Source organism: Megascapheus bottae, chromosome 14 (genome assembly GCF_031878675.1).
Source record: "Megascapheus bottae isolate mThoBot1 chromosome 14, mThoBot2.hap1, whole genome shotgun sequence".
Classification (NCBI taxonomy): domain Eukaryota; kingdom Metazoa; phylum Chordata; class Mammalia; order Rodentia; family Geomyidae; genus Megascapheus; species Megascapheus bottae.
This window is the reverse complement of record NC_143522.1, coordinates 43332212-43354375: the sequence shown is the minus strand read 5'-3', so window position 1 is coordinate 43354375 and position 22164 is coordinate 43332212. Positions and strand designations below refer to the sequence as shown.

Below are 22164 nucleotides of genomic sequence, written 5' to 3'. Positions count from 1 at the left end.
GCTGTAACTATCCTTCTTTGTTTTCCTTGTAACAAGCTCCTTGAGATCAGGAGAAGTTCTCCCTGGAAGGTGCACTGACAGCTACTGCTGATGTTTTTCTATTTGCCAAATGAAGAAAGGCAACTTGGAAGGCACACAAATTTGTTTTCATGCCAGACAAGTAATCTAGAGGCTTGATGTTTACAATCTGCTTATTTTATATATAACACATTCAGAACTTTCCTTTTAGCTGCCTTGTTATATATGTACATGCCAATTCACACTCTGAGATAGTCACGAAGAGTTAAATCTTTGTAACTTAGGTAAATTGAGATTGATGTCTGTCAGATGTCATTCCACAGCAATGTGGATTTGGGGGAAATATCCATCTTTCTAAACTTCAAAATCCACTCCTGGATTGAATTAGTGTAGTTCCTCCCAAAGCAGAGCCTGAGGCAGGGCCGCAGATGCAGGAAGATTATTGCAGAGGGTGGTGAGAATGATCTCAAGAAGCAGAAATGGGAGAAGGAAAAATAGATTAAAGGAGAAAAATCCAACATGATGAATTACTGGCCTGGTTACTGTGGGGATGGTAGAGGCTTAATCTTGCTAGGAACTCCCCTGAGATCATATAAAAAGCATCTTTTTGAGGGTTAAGGGTGAGCCAGGTCTTCATACCCTCCTTCCTTTCCCTCAGTGGCCGAGGTTCTTCCCAGGAGAACTGACTTCCACTGGGAAGAATGAGCTTGCCAAGACCTCTACACTGTAGCTGTAGCTGAAATCAGAAGTGGGTCATGCATGTGCAAGCAGCCACAGAGGTGTCTGCTTCGAGAAATAACATCTAGTCAGACCATTAATATCAGAATCAAATGGGATATTATCTACAAAATGTTTTGCAACCTCCGTGGAACATAATTAGGGAATTAATACATGCTTACTTTGTTATCATTATCACTGTGGTTATTAACATTTTACTTTCATGAGTGGCAGAAACAAAGGCAAGTGTATGGTTTTTATAGGCCTTCAGGAATGACATAAAATCGAGCTAGGCTTCAAGGACTCACCTCTCTGCTCTTCGGTTATTTATCGGGCAGTTGCTTTGAGGTTCCTGCCACTTGCAACTTAAGGGATCCCTGATGAATGACTACTCAGGGGAAAGGGGTGGGCTAAGAGTAGAGTATGAGGGTGACAGGGACATACCAACCAGTGTGATGAGAATTTAGACATGAAACATGGACAGTCTCAGTCATGGAAAGGGCTGTGTGTGTTGGGGATAGAGAGGAAAAACGAGATGAGAGTTGAGAAGGAATCACCTATTGTTTTCTGCCTTGGAAAGTTGCTATGAAGAAGGGACAGTGCTTCTTTATAATCCCTTCCTTCATGTATTCTTTCTTTCTGTCAATCTACCATCCAATTCATTATCTTTTAATCAGTCTATCATGTATCTACTATATTATATCTATCAATCATTTATATAATCTATCTATCGAGCTATCATCTCTAGAGCTAGGAAAGGGTGTTCCTATATAGCCTAGGCTGGCCTCAAACTTGTGGTGATTCTCTTTTCTTAGCCTCCTGGGTTGTGGGATTACAGGTGTGGACCACTTATATCCAGCTGGGATCAGGCATCTTGTCCCCATTTTAAGGTTTGAAAGAACTTGCCCAAGGTCACACAGGAATTCTGTGGTTAATTTCTGATTCCTCAGCTTAGGTCAAAAGGACTTTTGCTTGCACATTGTATGCACAAAGGTCACACGGCACCATCTTTCTGTACCTGAGGGTACAGATACATCTTCCTCCTCCAGCTTCTCTTTCTAACGGGAAAGAAATAGTAGGAATTCTCACAGAGGAAAGGCTTGAGAGCCCATGGCCCCCTTCATTAAAATAAATTCTGTCTGTGTCTTTGCTTCTAAATAGAAGAAAATGTAGATTTGGAGCAGAACCGAAGGGAAAGGGATTTCCCTTGGCAAATTATTTGCAGTTTGTGGATTGGAGCTGACCCAGCTCCAGTTCCCTTTGTCATTGTGAGATCTGTCTAAAATGTGACCAGCTTATTAAAGAACGGGAGCTGAAGAGAGTCCTCCCACAGGGTCACAAGGAAACAGGATCAGACCTAAAACCCATCCTCATCCTCCTCACAAGGTTTCCGGCTAGGACTGGCTGGATTGTCACCCTCTGTTTCCATGGTCACTGGTGACTATGCGTTCTGTGCTTTTCCTTAGGCATTCTGTTTCAAGCATGGGAATGAGTGGTCGTTGCCTACAGCATGCAAGAAAAGGCTCGGCCCCAAGTCACTAGCAGAGAATCTGAGCTCGTAGAGGGCCAGGACATTCTCTTTTGAAAAGGGATTCCAGGTGATGCTCAAGCAGATGACTCACTAGAAACAGTGACTTTCACGCCCTTCACCAAGTGGTTCCTTCAGCCCTGATTTAGGGATGCTGGTTGTTTTCTTTTGTCCCCAGCCCCCCGCCCCGGGAAAGAGCCAGTGCTTTTTTCTTTACTAGCAATATGCACTACAAATTGTCATAATTTGAGACATTTAGAAAGCTTTCTTGATTAGGAAGAACTTCAAGAAGCTGCTGCATCTAGAATTCTAAGGATCTGCCATGTCCAGCACTCCTTTTAAACCACACACAGTTTATGGCTCTTTTTGTATTCAAAGAAAATGCTTTTTTTTTTTTTGTAAAGGAAATAAATCTACTGTGACATGGTCATAGCAAGCTGAAGTGTATAGATCTTATCTGTATGGCTCAGCCGCCATGGTTTTTCCTTCTCAGATGGTCTACCTGATGTACAGAGACCAAGGGAGAAAATCTTATAGTCTCAGGTGAGTTATCCACTTCCTTACGACTTCTGGCATCCAAATGCTAAGGAAAATCAATGTGCTCCTATTTCCCCGTGCACCTGTGCTATGGCAGGGCAGACGAACCACCACGGAATGCTGGGTCCACAGGCCTTCACAATGAACTTGACTCCCCATGAGTGAATCTGAAAATTCCATTTATTAAAACAAATACATTATTCATGTGGGATGAAAATGTGCACATCACATTCAGGTTTTCCTGCTTTAACATTTCTCTATTTCCTTCTTTTTTTTTTTTTTTGAAGACACACTTCATAGTTCTTACGTAGGAAAATGTGAACGATCTTGGGCTGTGAAGAGTGACATCTATGTAACAAGTCGTCATTACCAGGAGCAGCTAGAAGCAAATATTAAGGAAGAAAAGTATAAAAAAAACCTTCAAAGAGCATGCTTGATTTTCTTTAAATTTTTTAGGTGAATATGAGTATAAAGAGAAATGATTTTCACTTGACTTTTCCTTTAAATCTTCTGATAAAAAAATCAAATAGTACCAGTCTTCAAAAAAAATTTTTTTCAATTGAAGTTAATACTGAGAATGTTTTTTTTTCTTTTTAGAGTTCCAGTTTTAAATATGAAATGTATTTTTGTGTATTTCCTAACTAATTCCAGGACAGAGTTTCATTATTATTCAATATATTATACAAGAATATAGAAATTAGGGCCTTCAATAATTAAGCTGAATTCTCCTATTAGTTACTCTTAAGATAAAATTATGCTGGTGAAAATGACTGTTGAATTTCTAAAGGAGAGGCCTAAAGTAATCAAAATACCTTCTTTTACCTTTAATTAATGCAAATATTAATAAGCCAAAACTCATATAAAGATTCTGATATTATAACTCCATACTATAAGACATGAAATTATGCAAAAGCTTAACCATTTTTTAAAATTTTCAGACAGGCTATGTGTTTTCTGCCTTCTTTCTCCTTTAATAAGCATAATCATATGCAACTCAGAAATTAAATTCTAGTTGCTAGACCTGAGTTAAGGTGCTTCTTAAAAATGATGTGTGTGAGTGCCAGTACTGAGGCGTGGTCTCAGTGCCTAGGTTGGCACACTATCACTTGAGCCACAGGTCCACTTGCAATGAGGGTTGGTTTTTTTTTTGTGTGTGTGTGTGCTTAAGGAGATAAGAATCTCACAGACTTCTCTGTTCAGGATGGCTCTGAGCATGGGTCCTCAGATCTCAGTATCCTGAGAGCTTCATTCCATATCTATTATTCCCAAGATCTAAATGTACACAGAAATACAAAGAGTCTGTCTGAAAGAAAGAAATGAGGCAGACTACGGAAACTATGTGGGCCTTCTAACCATGTCATCTCCACCCCAGGATACCTTTAAGTCTGTTGTTTCTCTGGCGCATATAGTCATGTTGCAGCTCATTTGGATAGCATTTTAGCTGACCTCATAGTGTTCCTAAGCCAATGGTATCATACTATATTTCTGTCAAAATTTGAAAAAACAAAAGCAAAATCCCACGATCTCCAGCATCCCCAGGACTATAGCTTTGTTTGATCAGAAACAGAAGTTTCTGGTTAAAAAAGCACATTCATACATCTCACAAATGATTCAGCATCTTTCTTTTTCCCACCCTAGACGTGAATTTGAATTGGACATATTTATTCCTTCACCAGCATGCCCACAGAGGAGCTAAGGAAAATATTTACAAAGCCTGTTGCAAAATCAGTCCTTGACAATCTTTTTTTCTTTCTTTCTTTTTTTTAAAAACCATCTTCTCTATCCTTTCTGTACATTAAACAAACAAACAAAAAAGCAGGAGGAAGAGTAATGGTGAAGGAAGAGGAAAATTAATTTGGAATTAATGGTCTTTGGGAATTTGAAAGCAAACAAGCTGTAGGAGAGTTTCTCTTTGACTGGAATTGACAGAGGAAAAAAAAAGTGAAAAAGGCCTCAGAGTCTGCCATTACTGGTGAAGCCTCTGTTGGAAGGGAAGAATGGCTCTCAAAGTCTTGTCTTGAGATGCAAGAAAGTTGTAAATTATGACAGAGAGATTCTGATAAAGTAGAGGACAAAATAACAAAGGTTTTGAAGAACATGCCAAGAAAAAAAACAGACTTGTTCATGTTGGAGCCAGCTGGCAGGAGGGCGTAAGGGGATAGGGGATTGGACCTGTCACTCAAAGGATGGGTGGAACCTACAGGGGTGTCTGGTCATGCTTGAAAAAGGATGATCATAGAATTCTAGTCAAAAGACTGGAGGGCCTTCTTTCTGTCTAGAATGTCCATTATTCAATGGAAAAGAGACATGCTTATACATGATAAAAAAAAAAAGATTTCTCAAATTGTGGTACATGCTTCTGTCCTGGACAAACCAAATTGCCTTGGTTTCTGGGAAATCTACTAAAGGGGTACTTACACCACTGAGAACTGAGAGGTATTTTAGGCATGGCTAAGGCTCTGAAGTGATCTCAGTTTTCCAAATAGTGAAGGATTTCTTTTTTCCCTCTCCTCAGGATCTTCTCTTTTTCTCTTCCTAGCTTCCCAGTTAAAACAACCAAGCTTCTGAATGGATGTAACATAGGGACATTTTCATGCAGAATTACTCAAAAAACGGTCACAAAGATAGGAAAGCACCAGTCACAACACATGATTTACTTTTACTTGCAGAATCAAAGCTACCATGTACAAATATTAGGAATAGTGATAAGAGAACACAGACAATTGGCAATTTTGTTGTTCTTACCAAGATAATATATCACAGGGAACATCTTCCTAAACATTTTGAGTGTTCATTTGAACTTGGAGTTCCATCTTACAGACTAGGCTAGCCTTCTCTTTGTACTACTTTAATGGGAAGGGGTAGAAGAAGGGAGAGGGAGTGGAGGGAGCACAAAGAAAGGCACAAAGACTAAATAAACATCAGTATCATTAAACTGAACCGTGGCTACACTGAACAATTCAGCTTATCAGAAGGTATTCTAAAGACAAGATTCATTTTGAGAAGGTCATACACATCTTAGCTCAGTACAGCTGTCTTTTTCAATGTTTATTTTTATTTTTAAATACGAAGCAGAAAAGTAAGGTGGGGGGGCTGGAGGTGATAGCAGAAAGAAGTGACACCAATCGTATTTTTTATACATTCCCCTCCTCCAGGCAGGTCTGCAGAATCAGATCTCTTAAGTCAGAAGTGGATCAGCTTTCATTCACCTAAAAGGGACCAATTCTTTAAACATGCACAACCTGGAGTTTCTAGGCTGGTTCTTCTCCCTCTCTTTAAATGCCATGGACGAGAAAGGCGCCCACTTTGATAAGAAACATTACGCCAATGTCCCAGGAACCCCGAGGCTCTTCAGCCTCTTCCTGGAAACTTAAAGGATGGCACAGAAGAACTTCTTCTCCCGAAAGGGGTTTTCTGAGGCTGGGACTGGGGTGAGCAGGGGGTCTTCCTTGGCATGCGCCTCACAGTAGGCCATCAAGTCTGCCGCTGCTTTGGAAACCTGGAGGGGAAGACAGAGACAATGGAAATGGCAGGGACTGTCTGGATCGGTTCTCCAGCCACGCTCTGGGGGTGAAAGCAAAGTCAGCACTGCTGACGCTGACTCTCAGGGCTGACCAGCAAGCCCTGCCCAGCGTAAGGTGTGTGAGGCACAGAGGGCCACACGGAAGGAACCACCGTACAAGGTCAAGGTCATGCAAATGGAAACCCTGATTTTTTTTTTTTTATTCTGGTCCTGGGTGTTGTACAGGACCTGGGCTCTGTCCTTGAGCGTTTGTGTTCAGAGCCAGCATGTTACCACACTATGTCATAGCTCCAGGTTTTTCGCAGCTAATTAGAAATAAGAATCTCTGTCTGGGCTGGCTTAGATCTCAGTCTCCTAAGTCACTAGGATTATAGGCATGAGCCACTGGTTCCCAGCCCCCACCCTCCTGCTGTATGGATCTCCTTTAGTTCTGGGTCTAGTATCTCACTTGTGCCACTCTAGTCACAGCTGGGTTACAAGGATTAAATAAGTGAGACAGTCCATGTAAATCATTTAGGGCTTGGCATCCAGCAAGCTTTCCACAAGAAGCAGCCATTGTTATCATCCTATACATGGCCACCTGTCTCTCTCTGCTTCAGGAATCCCGTTAGTGATGTTCAAAGCCAGGCTGATTCTCTCTTTAATCAAAACAGATCTGAAGGCACAGATATGTGTGTATGTGTACACCCAGACAAACAGACAGACAGACCGACAGACACACACACACAGAACTTTATGAAGTACCAAAATGCACTGTGTCTATGATTGCAACCCCACACTGCTCCTCTCAGAGAGGCTGTCACTGACTGTGGTGTTGCTGACCACTTCTCAGAACATTTCTGCCCCTCCTTGTTAGGAATTTCCAGTCATTTTTTCTCATCAGTGACCACTTTTCACTATGTGAGAGAGTGAATTTCATTGTGTGACTATCTGGGATGTGAAAGATGATCCACCAGAAGGATGACATTTGGAATGAAAAACATAAAGCCAAGAGTCCATTTTTTGCGCAATATATTTGCTCTGAAGATCACTGCAAGACTTTTCCTATGGGTGTCATGCCACTATAGTATGAGAGAAGGTTCTCAGAGCCGCTGCTACGAGCACAATCATCTGTAAGAGTGGAGTCCATTATATTAATAACATTTCCTGTACCTCCTTATCTGTGAGGTACACATACCCACACCACGTCACCGGTTACTGTCATCACCTAGCACCTGCCCTCACCAATGAGATGTGAGAACTGAGAGAGGTCACTTCATCAGCTGCTTTGTGCTTTCCCCCCTGCCACTGGGTCCAGTTGAGGTAAGGACTAGGAATGCCCTCAGTAGCTTGCACAAATGGAAGAGGGGTCACACTCTTGTTTGTTCCTTGTTCTAGGACAATTCTGATGCTTAAAAGGCACTCACATTTACCAGTAAGTGGTTGACATGAAGCTCAGTTTCATCTTCTTGGCCCATAAATCCTCCAATTCTGTTCCCTTTGGCACAGACCAGACAGAAGCTGCTGATAGAAGCCACTGTATGTGTCAAGAGTCCTGGTGACTATGACATGGGGACAGTGGCAGCTGATGATGACCCGATTAGATAAGATCTCATCCTAGGCCTATAAATCATAGGCTCACTTCATTCCAGACATTATTGCATTTCCTGCTTGGATATGTAGCAGGAGTGAGGAGTGCATTTTTGCTATTGTAAGCCCCAAAGAATCAGAGTCACCAAAACTAATCTTCCTTGACTGATTTGAAGAAGCATAACTACTGGCATAATTATTTGTTTGCTCTGAAAGGTCACTACAAACTGAATGACTAAACAACAGGATTTTATTGTTGCACAATGCTAGACATTTGTTGTTGGAAATAAATGTTGGTCCTCACCAGAGTCCTGGAAAAAGGATGGTTTCCATGCTTCTCCCTGGTGGTCTATTAGATACTGTCAATCTTCCTGTTTCTTGGATTAACAGATGCATCAGTCATGTCTGATTAATAGATGTATCACTCAAATCTTGGCCTCTGTCTTCACACGGTCTTCTTTTCTTTGTGGCCAGTTTTCCCATTTCATCTGTCACTTATCTGGGGCTCGCTGTAATTTGGTATAGCCTCCACTTAACTTGATCATACCTTCTTCCCAATTAAGGTCATTTTTTTTTGGCCAGTCCTGGGCTTGAGCTCAGGGCCTGAGCACTGTCCTTGGGCTTTCTCAAGACCAGAGCTCTACCACTTGAGCCTCAGCATCATTTCTGGCTTTTTTCTCTGTATGTGGTACCGAGGAATCGAATCCGGGTCTTCATGCATGCTAGGCAAGCACTATACCACTAGGCCAAACTCTTGGCCCCTTAAGGTCATCTTATAAGAGTCCAGATGGGCATGAATTTTAGGGGATACTATTTCACATAGTATAGCATATTTATGCAAAAACATCAATCTTGAGCTTTAATAGATATTGCAGTGCTCATAAAATATTTATATTGTGCTCCTATTTTGTCTCAGACATTGAGCTGAATTATTCTCTTTTGATCTTCAGCATAATCCTGTAGTAAGATTTTTTCATTTTTTATTAAAGAATTTATTAACATTGATTTTTACATCATATTTCAAATGATGTATTTAACAAGTATTCAAGAAGGGAATCTCTATATACAATCACAGGCACTTGGTTTTTAGAACATAATCAAAATTAGGCTAAGGGTTTGTATATCATAGATACATATTAATCAATGTAATAAAACATTATATCTATAGAGTCATAAGTTTTTATGTCTATATTTCCCATACCATGTCCATCTCATTGGGTATGCAAATATTGGGTCCTCGCTCTTGCTCTGTTTGGATCTAATAACCACATATTAAGGAAACCATGCACCTTTTGTTCCTTTGATCTTGACTTGTCTCACTCAACACGATTTGCTCTAGATTCATCCACTTCCCTGCAAATGCCATTATTTTATCTTGTCTGTTGGCTATGTATAATTCCATTGTGTGTGTATATCTATATCTATATCTGTATCACATTTTCTGAATCCATTCATCTGCAGTAGGGCATCTGGATTGTTTCCATTGCCTGGCTATTGTGAATAGTGCAGAGATGAACATAGCTGAGCAGGTGGACTTATCATATCTTGGGTTATGATGTTCAGGGTAGATGCCCAGAAGTGGTATGGTGGGATCGCAGGGAAGGTCTATTTTCAGTTATTTAAGACACCTCTACACTGCTTTCCAAAGTGGCTGAACTAGCTTACAATCCCACCAGCAATGTAGTAGGGTTCGTTTTTCTCCACAATCCCGCCAGCAACTGTCATTGTCTGAGTTCAAAATCTTGGCTATTCTTATGGGGGTAAGGTGGTATCTTAGGGTTGTTTTTATTTGCATTTCCTTTATGACCATGGATGATGAACATTTTCTCATATGCTTTTCTGCCATTTTAATCTCTTCTTTTGATAAGTCTCTCTTTAGTTCCCTTGCCCATGTAGTAAATGGTTTGTTGGGTTTGGGGGGTGGTTAGTTGCTTGAGTTCCCTGTAGATCCTGGATATTAAGCATTTGTCAGATGTATTATTGGTAAATACCTTTTCCCAGTTGGTTGGCAGTCTTTCTGTAGTAAGAATTTTTATCAGCCTTTTATAGATGAAAAAAATTAAGGTTCAGCAGATTACACGAGTTGTTCAATATCATATAGCAAAATTAACGGCAGAAATGGAACTTGGACCTTGACTTTTTTTTCCAGTACGCCACTGTCATCCATATATCAGCCACTACAAAGAGTGTCAAGTTCCAAAGGTTGAAAATGAAATTATTCATGCATCTTTACTAAACATTACTGTGATAAAAGTGAAAGGAAACAGCCTGTTCTTGTCTTAGCTACCCGGTGAAAGCAAAAGTCAAACCTTTAGGCTGAATTGCAACCCTTTTTTTTCCTTAGTGTTTTTTAGTTATTTGAACAATAGTCATTATTAAACCAATCAGGATCGTAGCTGTTAAGCAGCAGAGACTGTAAAACAGCAATACTGATCACACTGAAAAACAACATCAAACCCCAGTAACAGTGACAACCCATTGGTTGAGAAGAGATTCAGCACCGTCTCTTCCGTGTCATCGCCTTTCTGTTCCTAGGCACCTTTGATCATGTGGAATGAATTTTCTAAATCCCCTTTGATGACACTGACACACTAAATGGGGCAAAATGTAATAACTTGTTTAGAGTTGTTCATAGCTTACATTTGGAAAAATGAATGTCGAAGTACACGCGAGAAGTTGGTAACTAGGATTTAGTCATGGAGACATATCGGACAAAACCAAGTTGAATGACAGTCTAAAATAAATGGCCTATACTTTTCAAAAGTGTCAAGAAAGTCAAGGGAACTGTCACACAGGGCAACTAAGTGTAACGCAGTGGTTGTGAACTGGGTCTTTTGGCTAAAGAGGATATTATTGGGATGATTTCAGGGTCTCAGGACTGGAAGTTAGTCATGTATTCGTCTTAACTTCCCGACTAATGACTGCATCATGATAATGTAGAATATTCTTAGTTATAAGAAATATACATGAAAGTATTTAGAAGTAATGAAATTTTTTTGACAACTTATTCTCAAAATTCAGAGAAAATAAGGTAAGCGCTAGTGGCTCCCACTGGCTTAGGTCTGAGGATTACAGTTCAAAGCCAGTCAGGACAGAAAAATCCACCATCAGTCTTCTGATCTCCAACTAATTCTCTACTGGCTAGAAGTAGAGCTTGGACTCAAGTAGTAGGGTATCAGCCTTGAATAGAAAAAGCTGAGCAGGGGTGGGAAGCCCTTAGTTCAAGCCTTACTACTAACCCCCCCCCCAAATCATCATCATCCTCATCAGAAACAAAATTCTCTGCATGGTACTTTCAACTCTTCTGTAACTTAGATTATTTCTAAAAAAAAAAATCTCTTTATAAAGCAGCTGCCAGTGGCTATCACCTGTAATCCTAGCTAGTGAGAAGGCTGAGATCTGCGGATTTGAGTTTCTAAACCAGCCTGGGCAGAACAGTCAGCGAGACTCTTTATCTCCAATAAACTACTCAGCAAAAGCTATAGGTGCTGTGGCTCAAGTGGTAGAGCACTACCCTTAAGCACCCAGGGATAGCACCCAGGCTCTGAGTTTAAGCCCTAGGGCCAGAAAACAAAAAACAAAAACCTCCTTAATAAAGGAAAGAGAAAAGAGAAACTAGATGCCATAAATGCACACAATATTTTCAAAGTTATACTGCAAAGGGGAAGAAATAAATGAGATAGTTGCTAGAAGACGAAGTGGAGAGTCAAGAAAAATACAAGCTTTAGTCCAATGGAGAAATAAGCTGTATTCCAACAGAAAAGACAAAGAAGCAAAACTAAATGAGACACAATGGACAGGAGTGACTACAGGAGGATGCTAAATGCTTGGACCATTTTTCTTCTGGTTAGGTAGATAGAACGTGGTGCACAAAGGAAGAGATTCGTGAGTATGTGTATGTGTACACACACACGTGTGTGTGTGTGTGTGTGTGTGTGTGTGTGTGTGTGTGTGTGTGTGTGTGTGTTTTGGTATTGGGGCTTGAACTTAGGGCCCAAACTCTCTCTTGGTTTTTTTGCTTTATGGCTAGTGTTCTACCACTTGATTTATGCCTCTAGTCTGGCAATTGTCTGGTTAGTTGGAGATGGAGTCTCACAGACTTTTCTGCCTGGGCTGTTTTTGAACTGTAGTCCTCCAAGTCTCAGCTTCCTGAGTAGCTAAACTGACAGGCACGAGTCACCAGTGGCTAGTGAAAAAATTCTGTTTTGACAGCAACATTGATTGGTCTTCACAGACTAATCAACCGCTGAAACCCAGTTACTCCACAGTCTCATCCAACTAGAAGCAGAAAGGAGACTGTCCTAGGCTTTCCCAGTAAAGGCTAGCAGAGTCTGAAAGAAAAGAATCTACTCCAGACAGATGCTTCCACAGCCTCTGAGAAGAAGCTGCTATCAGAAAGGATGGAAAGCAGACCTCCCTCACCTAAAATGGAATGTAAGCTATAGCTCCATCTTCACTATACTTCATTATGCCTTGAAACTAAGACATGTCTTAAAATTGATGTCACAAAATGTGTACAAGCCATCATGCAAAGTGATAAGCAGACTTATCACTTTGGGATATTCCCTATACATTCAGGGTATCAGTCTAAACCCTGCCCTTTGGGTACAGCTGCCTGCATTAACAGAGTCATCCAGGGTTGACATAATTTTGATTTCTTGCTTAAAAGGATTCTGATTATACTACATGGAGGATGGAAATGGGGAGTATATACTGGGAAGACACACTGCACCTCTTTTACTGAAGTCTTTCTGTCTCTTACTTTTGAACAAGTTTCCCCCTCTAGCATTCAAATACAAGCTATCTTTTACCTCACAGCATCATCAGTAGTTGTGTGCTTTCTTGTTTGCTGTTTCATAAGTTTAAGTGTGACATTTCACACTATCTCCCTGCCACTCTCTTTGCCCCCTTCCACATTGCCATGTTTCCATTCTCTTTACTGCATTTTCAAGTCTAAAGTGTTGGAGTATCATTTAGCTATGCCTAAGGCTCATGAGCAGATAATGGTCTCATTAACCCCAATCTCTCAGGATCTGTGATGCAAAGGGATAGAAAACAAAGAAGCCGAGAAACAAAAATTCCATTCAGATCTAGCATAGCAGCCGGTGTGGTTCTGTAGGCTATCTGGGTGAAAAGGTCACCCCTGCCTCAGTGATGTCAGTTATACCTTCTTGTTAAACAGTTTACTCTGTTACCTTTGTGAAAGCTCTCCACTGTTTACTGGGAAATCACACATCTGGCATCTCCAGAGCAGGGCCTCCATCTGCTGACAGGGCTATGCCTAGGAAGTGGGTGGAGAAGCTGAACTGCTCAGAGGCCTTGCAGGGATTCTTCAAGAAAGATAAGCAAGCCCTCGACCAGCAAGCTGACGACTGTGATACCACCATCCCAGTTTTACCCAACAGCAGAACTACAAATAATCTGTCATGTCACCACCCCACACTTGAGGTGCTCACAGATGCTCTGAGGTGCAGGACAAATAGTGAAATACAGGCTGCTGCTGCATTTCCAATGAGGCCAGGTCTAATGACGTCAAGAAGGATGTGGAGAGGCGAATGTGAAGAGTGCCCAGGAAGAGGCAAGCACACACACTCAGGTGATTAGACTAATGCTTGGACTGTCTTTCAGTAATGATTTATTTGTATCTTCGGAAGGGCAATTAGGCTGTGGTGTGGCTTCTTCCTGGGGCCATTTGGTAATTATGTTTCCTGGATGTGTTATTTATGTTGCAATAAGCCTCATTCATCTTTTTGTAACCCTTTACTAGACTGACAATCTTTGTGTGTATGTGTGTGTGCTGGTCCTAGGGCTTGAACTCAGTGCCTGGGTGCTGTCCCTTAGCTTTGTTTTTTTTTTCTTTTGCTCAAGGCAAGTGCTGTACCATTTGAGCACCTTCTACTTTTTTTTTTGGTGGCTAAATGGAGATAAGTCTGATGGACATTCCTGTCTAGGCTGCCTCGAGCCTTCATCCTCACGTCTTAGACTCCCAAGTAGTCACTGGTCCCTGGCCTAGATTATCAATCTTTAAGAGCAAGGGGGTTTGGTGTCTTTTAATTTCTACATCTCTAGAACCTAACAAGACCAGCAACATAGAAACATCTCAATTACATATTTATTAGATAACTGAATGAATGAATGAATGAATGAGCAAAGAGGAAATATTGAACCTTGCAAGGAAAATTTAGGGAAATTTTGCAAAGGACCTAATGCTCAACCTAAATCTTGAAGGAGTCGAAGGAGTTTAGGGTTAGTAAAGTAGACAGGTAGAGAATCAAAAGAAATGGAACGATGATGTAAAAAAATCAGTGTTAATAAAATCTTTTAACAAAGAAAGAAAAATGGAATGTTCTAGGTGTGTGAAATTGCCCTCAAGGGAAGTGAAAACAGTTCAATGTGAAATGTGGGCAAGAGATGAAGCTGGAGAGGTGGTAGGAGCCAGAGGAACTTAACGAGTGGATTTACAAGTGCTGGGGAATCATGGTAAATTTCTTTCACCCATGGGAAGAGGAAGGCAACAAGGTTTTTCTCTGGAAAGTTTCCTTTGGTCGCAATGTGACAAGTAATTGGTAGCAATGTGACAAGTAATTGGTAGCAGGGATGGAGACAGGTTGAGACTGAACTACAGGGATCTGTTAGCAAGTCGCAGTAATCTGAGTGAGGGCTGAAGAAGGCCTGAGCTACTTTTGAAAGGTCTAGTGCAGTGGTCCTTCTCCTGTTGTGGGTGTCTAACCCGCATCCACACATCACACCCTCCTTCAGGAGCAGTGCCTGTGGAGGCAGAGAAAATGCCAAATAGGAGCTTTCTGCACATTTATCTAAATAGAGTCACCCTGAGAGGCAGAGTGTTATTTTCCAGAAGGTTCACAGAAGGAACACTTCTTCACACATGAATGAACTGATGCTCTTCTTTTTCTGATCCTTGCACAACCTTCATTTCTTCAGCAGTTGGTCTACCTGTCACCGGAGATTTTTTTAAGCAAGAGACAAGAAAAGAGGAGAAATGAAAGCTGACAAAGCAGCAAGGCATGTGGTAAGGGCCCTTTCCTTTCATTATCTCATTTGCAGATAGTAAAGAATGAAAGTCATTCAAAGTAGGGCACAGTGTGAAGTATCTCATGGTCTATTACCAGCAGTAAAAAAATTTTTTTGGTCATGGGGCCTGAACTCTGAGCCTGGTTGCTGTCCCAGAGCTCTGCAGTGCAAGGCAAGTGTTCTACCACACGAGCAACAATGGTGGTTAATTGGATATAAGAGTCTCATAGACTTGAGTGCTTAGGTTGGCTTTGAACTGCAATCCTCAGATCTCAGCTTTCTGAATAGCTAAAATTACAGGTGTGAGCCAGCAGTTAAATTTCTACAAAAGAAACCGGGTACCAATGGCTCATGCCTATAATATTAGCTGCTACTCTGGAGGTTGAGGTCTGAGGATCCTTGTTTGAAGCCAGCTCAGGCAGAAAAGTCCATGAGACTTTTGTCTCCATGGAACCAACCAGAAGCTGAGGGTGGAGCTGTGGTTCAAATAGTAGAGCACTAGCCTTGAGCACTAAAACTCAGGGACAATGTCATGAGTTCAAGTAGTCCTTCCTCCCCCCCAAAATGTACAAAAGATGGAAAAATGTACTGTACAACTGCTTGACTCATTTATGGAAGAAGATGAGCTCTCCCTTCACCATTTTTTATTTTGGGGTTGGTCATGGAGCTTGAACTCTGGGCCTCTGGGCCTGGGCACTGTCTCTGAGCTCTTCAGCTCAAGGCTACCACCCTCCCACTAGAGCCACAGTGCCACTTCCGCTTTTCTAGTGATTAATTGGAGATAAGAGTCTCATGGACTTTAGTGCTCGGGCTGGCTTTGAACCATGATCCTCAGGTCTCTGCCTCCTGAGTAGCTAGGATTACAGGTCTCATAAGCCACCTGGCTCTCCCTTCATTCTGTAGGACACATCTGATGCCAAGGCTAAATCTTTTGAATTGGGAGAGCAGTTCTCAGCCTAGCCTGTACAAGGAAATTCACTGAAGGTTGAGATCACAGCCCAGGATATTCTGATTTGACTGGTTTGAGAATTGGTCCTTTTCCAGATCCCTCTGAGTTTTATGACTACAGATAGTCTAAGAATTATTGCCATACACTCAGGGTTAGCAAACATTTTCTGGAAGGGCCAGAGAAATAAATATTTTTAGGTTTTTGTTGGCTGTGCAATCTCTGTTACAACAATTTACTCTGCTGTTGTAATGTGAAAGTAGTTATAGGCAATATGTAAATGAGTGAGTAAGTGTAACCATGTCCAAAATATAGTTTATAAAAACAGGCCATGGTTGAATTTGGCTCATGAGCTATAGCTATTGTCTCCTGAAGACTCTAAAGGATGGCTGGATTGACTAGGTAGCTGAATAAGTATGGAGAAAGTAGGAAAAATACTCTGGTTTAAAAAAGGCATTTGGCAGAAAGCTCTCAGTTTTGTTTCCTAAGTATAATGAAATATGTTTCTGACTTCATAGAATGCTTCTCACAAAGTACATTTGTGAAGACAAGTGAAAATTCATCTTATTGCCCGATCATAGCTGTCCATTCAGAAATGACATTGTAGAGCCAACTTCATACTCACAAACTGCCAACAAAGGTTTGGATTTAAAATCATGCTTCAATATAAATTAGCCCTAATTTATGGCAAAGCTGACAAGTTAGATCTGGGAAATGAAAGGAGAAGAAAAGAAGACTGTTAATTTGGATGAAACTATTTGGTTTGACATCTGAGGGAGACCTAATAAGGTATAAAGAAAAATAATCACTAACTTGCAATAGTAAAGAAAACATGAAAGGCAGGCACTTAACCTTAGAACTCAAATGAGGACCACACAAGCGTCCAAAGGGGACTAGATTCTTCGTGATGTTGGGGAGGTGAACTGGTAGATGGATGAGTCTTACGTGTTGCTGTATCCTTGAGTAGAATTCAGTCACAATACATGCTTTTTCGTTTTTCTTTTCTTTTTCTTTTTTTTTTTTGGCCAGTCCTGAGGCTTAAATTCAGGGCCTGGGTACTGTCCCTGAGCTTCTTATGCTCAAGGCTAGTGCTCTACTACTTGAGCCACAGAGTCACTTGTGGGTTTTCTGTTTGTGTGGTACTGAGGAATCGAACCAGGGGCTTCACACATACTAAACAAGCACTCTACCACTAAGCCACATTCCCAGACTCTGTGGTTTGCTGTTTTTAATATTTTGGTTTTTGTTTTGTTTTGTTTTTCATTCAACATGGTGACCCAGCTTTAATTCACACTATCATTTTATGTGGGGCGGGGTGGGAAAGGCAGGGATGGCAAAGACAGGAGAAAATTGAACATGTCTAATCATGAAGTTTCTCTGCTCTCATTTCTGGTCATGTTCTTGTCTGTGGAAGAATAATCAGACAACAGATGACCACAGATCATGTTCCTTACAATGCAACCAGGTGACCTGTGAGTGTTAGGTTGTCCTCACCTTTATCCTATCAATGTTGGCTTCCATCTTAAGCTGTTCTACCAGCTTCCTGGCTTGTGCTATGCTGGCAGTGTTGTTGCTGGCCATTGGAGTGCTGGATGGAATTTTTCAGATACCCTAGAAAAGAAAACAAATAGAATACTGTCAAGGAATTCACAAGCTGCTTAATGTACAAGTTCCTTGTGACTGGAGGATGCTAAAACAGGTTTTATAGACCCCTACATCTCAGTCAATACTATATCTGATTGGCAGGCAGACTAGAAGATAGAAGATTAAATTTGCTTTTTCCAATTCTTTTTTCACCATCTCCTTTGTAAGGGCTTGGGGTAGAGGAAGAGGGAGGAGAGAGATAGAATGTGCATGAATGTTCCCCAAATTAGGAGAATAAGACACGCTGCTACATTAAAGAAACATCAAATTATCTTGATTTACAAGATATGTTTAGAATGGTAGCTGTGACAGTATACACCATTACATATGTATTTGCTGTTTATTGGGTGCTGTTATTGTCAGATACTGTGTTAAGTGTACTCACAGGATAAGAAGGGAAAGGCAGGGCCGGGAGTTTGGCCTAGTGGTTAAAGTGCTTGCCTAGCATGCATGAAGACCCGGGTTCGATTCCTCGGTACCACATACATAGAAAAAAAAAAGCCGGAAGTGGTGCTGAGGCTCAAGTGGTAGAGCTCTAGCCTTGAGAAAGTCCAAGGACAGTGCTCAGGCCCTGAGCTCAAGCCCAGGACTGGCAAAAAAAAAAAAAAAGAAGGGAAAGGCAAAGAAAGGGAGCAAGACTAAAATTCATGCTTTAAAGTTTATACTGCTTTCTTCTGATGGGCTCAGGCCCTATCTTGCCAGCTACTGTGGCCAACTCTAGTTGTTATATTGTAGAGACATTAGACAAGAAAGTTGGTTTTTCAGTATTGCTTAACTCAGCATTATTGTAAAGGCTAAGGTCTCTTCATTCTATTTGAAATATGATTCAATTCACAATTTTTTGTTTACATTGTTTCAGGAACTCATCTGTCATGTCAGGGTGGAGGAATTGTTATGTGTTTTTGACTTTTTAAAAAAAAATTAATTAATAGAAGAGTTACATTATATTTGCCAGATAGAAGATGCATTACTTCACAAACAGGAACTGTTATGTTTAATTGATAAGTACCTTAGTTACTAGTATTTTTCCTAATCAAGTACAAAATATTTTTTTCAATAAAGAAATACAACATACATGTCTGCAAGTGGAATTCTATACTTATGTAGATCATAAGGTTTCTTTGTTCTAATCTGCCAGACTTCCTTCTCTGCTGTGCCTTTCCCCTTTCAAGTGTTGTCTTGATTTTATTTCTCTTCTAAATCACTTCTTGACCCATTGTTTCATTTTGCTCTTCATATTCATCTTGAAAATATCCTCTTTCAGTGACATATCTCCCCCCGCCCCTATTTGGATTGGGTTTTGCTGGATATTGATGTGTTATATATTATTTCTGGCCCTGCAGGTATTGGACACCCACACTAAGACAATGTCTGAGAGTTTCGAATTAACTAGAGTGCATGAACCAAGAAACGAGAAGCATTAAATATTGCGTTGGTCAACACTTGAGACATCATATTCTAAAGATATTATATTGAAAGTCATGACTTCAGATAGCTTTAGGAAATAATTTTATCTAGGGAGCAGGAACAGGAGTCTAAAAGAAAAAAAAAGGGAAGAAGAAAAGGAAAATCTAGAGAAGAAAGAATAATCCAAAATAAAGAATACATGGTTTTTACTACACACTAAAATGAAGAAATATTCTTCATTTTAATTACCCAAAAAGCAAGTCCATAACTCATTTCATGCATATTTCTTGATATATAATTCTTCAAGACAAAAGAAGAAATTATGTATAATTCTCTGTACTATGCATCCATAAAGAGTGTTACTTTATAATGAAAACTGCAAAATAAGCCACCCAAAAGCATTTGTAGCATAACTTGGAAGAAAATGAGCTGTTCTTTTAGTTTCTTTTCAAAGGGTATGGAGACAATTGAGTGAGAAGAAAGAATAAAGGGATTTTTTTTAAGCCAGAAAGATCTTCAAAATGTAATTTCATATATTTGAAGATCAAAGGAGGACGAAATACAGGTCAAAATCACAGAAAATAAAACATGATTTCATTGGCACGGTTAGAGACCTAATCACTCATTCCCCTTGGAAAATTATACACCTACAATCAAACAGCTAACATCTTAGCAAAAATTCATAGGTACAAGAAAGAGTACGGTTGTGTTCAGTGAGGGTAGTCTAACTCTTCCTGCTATCCTAAGTTGGAAGCATCTATGATCTTTACAGTTCATGAATACAGATCATGAACACCAAATACTATTCTGTAAAGCTAATATTTCTGACAAACTATAATTTAATCATCATGCTACAAAGAGGATCACAAAGTTCTACGGACCTCACAGGGGATCAGAAAGGTGTGGGGGACTGCCCTGCTGCTCTCTGCCCTTGAATCTAACTCAGATCACACAGTACCTAGAGCAGAGATTATAGTTTTTTTTCCTAATACCTCTTTCCTCTTTTTTCAATAGCTATGACATTATTTTTTCTTTCTGACAGAGATCACAAACCTTACCTGAGTAAACGCAGCTAAGAAAAAGAAAGAAAGGTAGAAAGAAAGAAACCAAACATTGCTGCCTCCCTTACAGCTAGATATAGTTACCTGACTAAATTTCGGTAGATAGAAACAAATGTGCCTTTGCTTCCATTTCTCCTGCTGCTGAACATTCTAGGCTGAGCGTGAAAGATCTGTGCCCTAAATGACTGTTGGTAAGCTCCATGCCAGCTGAAGACTGGCCACTTTATGTGAGAGAGAAATAGTGTCTGTGTTGCTTACAGCCCCATTATTACTTCCACTGGTCAACCAACCTGCTATTAACTGATTAAATGCCCCATTTCTTTCATTAGAGTAGCTAGGAAAGTCTGTGTCCTGAAGTATTTTCATGCTCTTGGGAAAAGCTGCAGGTGTCCTAAGAAAACCACAATAGTGTTAGTTCTATTACTTGTATAACATACACAAATTCACTGGTTTAAACAATAAGCAGACTTCTTTCAGTTTTGGAGATTAGAAAACTGGACCAAGTCTTACAAGGCTAAAATCCAAGTGTAAGCAAGGCTATCTTCCTTCTAGAAGTTCCTCTGGTATGCCTTAATTGCCTCTAACTTCTAGCAGCTTCTTTAAAGTGGGTACAAGTGGGTGGAATCCTCATATCCTGTCTTTTTGAAGTCACATCTCCCTGATTCTGATTCCTCATTTGTCTTCTTTCCACCTTTGAGGGCCCTGTAATTACAGCGCCCCTTTACCAGATCACCTGGGATCATCGTCCTCTCTTGAGGTCATCTGATTACCAATATTAATTCCATCCATGTTGATAGGTTTCAGGAACCGGAAAATTATCAACATTAGATGAGAGAGTTATTCTACCACCTTGGGAAGAAGACTTCTGCACAGGTGGGGAAGAGAAGTTGGAAGGTGGGAGGAAGAAAGAAGATGGACGACAAAGATGATTAGAACTCTGAATGCATTTGAAACCTAAACAGGCTTCAGAGAAAAGACAAATGTAGGCTTTGGGTTTCTGGTATGAGTCAGATGAATCCAAAAGGCTCTTGTTTTACCATGGCACCCTGTCAGAGTCCTGTGGAAAGTTTTATAAACATTTGATGCATTTCCCCTTCTCATATCCAACCAAATTCCTATAAAAAAACATGAAAAGAACATCTCTTGAAGATAGAAAGAGTGATAGACCAGTTCTTGTTTTTCTAAAACATGCTGCTAGCATTTGGATGATGGGTAAAAAAAAAATCAAGTGAAAATTACACTCCCATCTATTTTAGATTTTGAGTCACCTGGTAGGGAATTTTCATCTACTGGAAAGTAAAAAAGGAGCCACGAGCTGGGACTTGAGGGTAGAATCAACTGATGAAGATGCAGAGTGAGAGGATAAGCAATACTACCCAGAGATAGGGCAGGTGGGGGATCTGGACCCTGGAGTGGAGCTGAGCCTATATTTTGGCTACCTCATTCCATCTTCCCTTAAATGTAGTTTTCTTTCTTTCTTTCTTTCTTTCTTTCTTTCTTTCTTTCTTTCTTTCTTTCTTTCTTTCTTTCTTTTTCTCTTTCCTCCCCCTACCTCTTCCTTCTTCTCCTCCTCCTTCTAAAATCTTTTCTCTTTCATTTCCATTTTTTAAAAATTTGCCATTATGCAGAGTGGACATCTGTACATTTGGTGACTTAGCTCTTATGTGTTTTTTTCTTCTAGTTTCCCTCCACATCAAATAACATGACGCTATTATTATCACTTGCTGAGACTTACCCCTACCTTTCTAGCCATGAATGTGGTCCCCTAATAGAACTGTCCACCATGAGTCTCGGAATCCCAACTCTGAATGCTTGTTAGATCTTTTAGAAAAAGGTTGTGATTTTTTTCTGAATCTCATTTCCCTGGAGGCTCTTTTCTCATGTTGTGACTTACACAGAACCTGAAGGTCAGTGAAGGAAAGCTGACATCTCTAAATGTTAAACCCATGCTGTCCTCAAAGCAAGTGGCTTTGGAAATGTCAGAGAAGACAACATACATGGAGCCAGGCTTTCCATTTTTGAAACACCATGTGAGGTGTATTTCTACTCCTGTTAGGTGGCTTAGCTCAAACTCTATAAAGTCACCTAGTGCAAAACAAAGCAAGGAAAATATACCAAGAATGTGGGGAGAGGAGGGGGGAAAAAGCACCATCCTCATATTCAATTATGAAAAATACAAAGT

General features: G+C 40.4%; 1 protein-coding gene across 1 annotated transcript in view; it reads right to left on the bottom strand.

Moving 5' to 3' along the window:
- Positions 1-2962: 2962 nt before the first annotated feature.
- Gng2 (G protein subunit gamma 2) overlaps positions 2963-22164 on the bottom strand; it is a 92698-nt gene continuing 73496 nt past the window's right edge. The window contains exons 2-3 of the mRNA XM_090345091.1: positions 17365-17481; positions 2963-6299 (exon numbers count right to left, since the gene is read on the bottom strand). Of these exons, the coding sequence (XP_090201217.1) occupies positions 6171-6299; positions 17365-17451 (216 nt within the window). The 5' untranslated portion in view covers positions 17452-17481 and the 3' untranslated portion in view covers positions 2963-6170. The remainder of the gene's footprint in view (positions 6300-17364; positions 17482-22164) is intronic.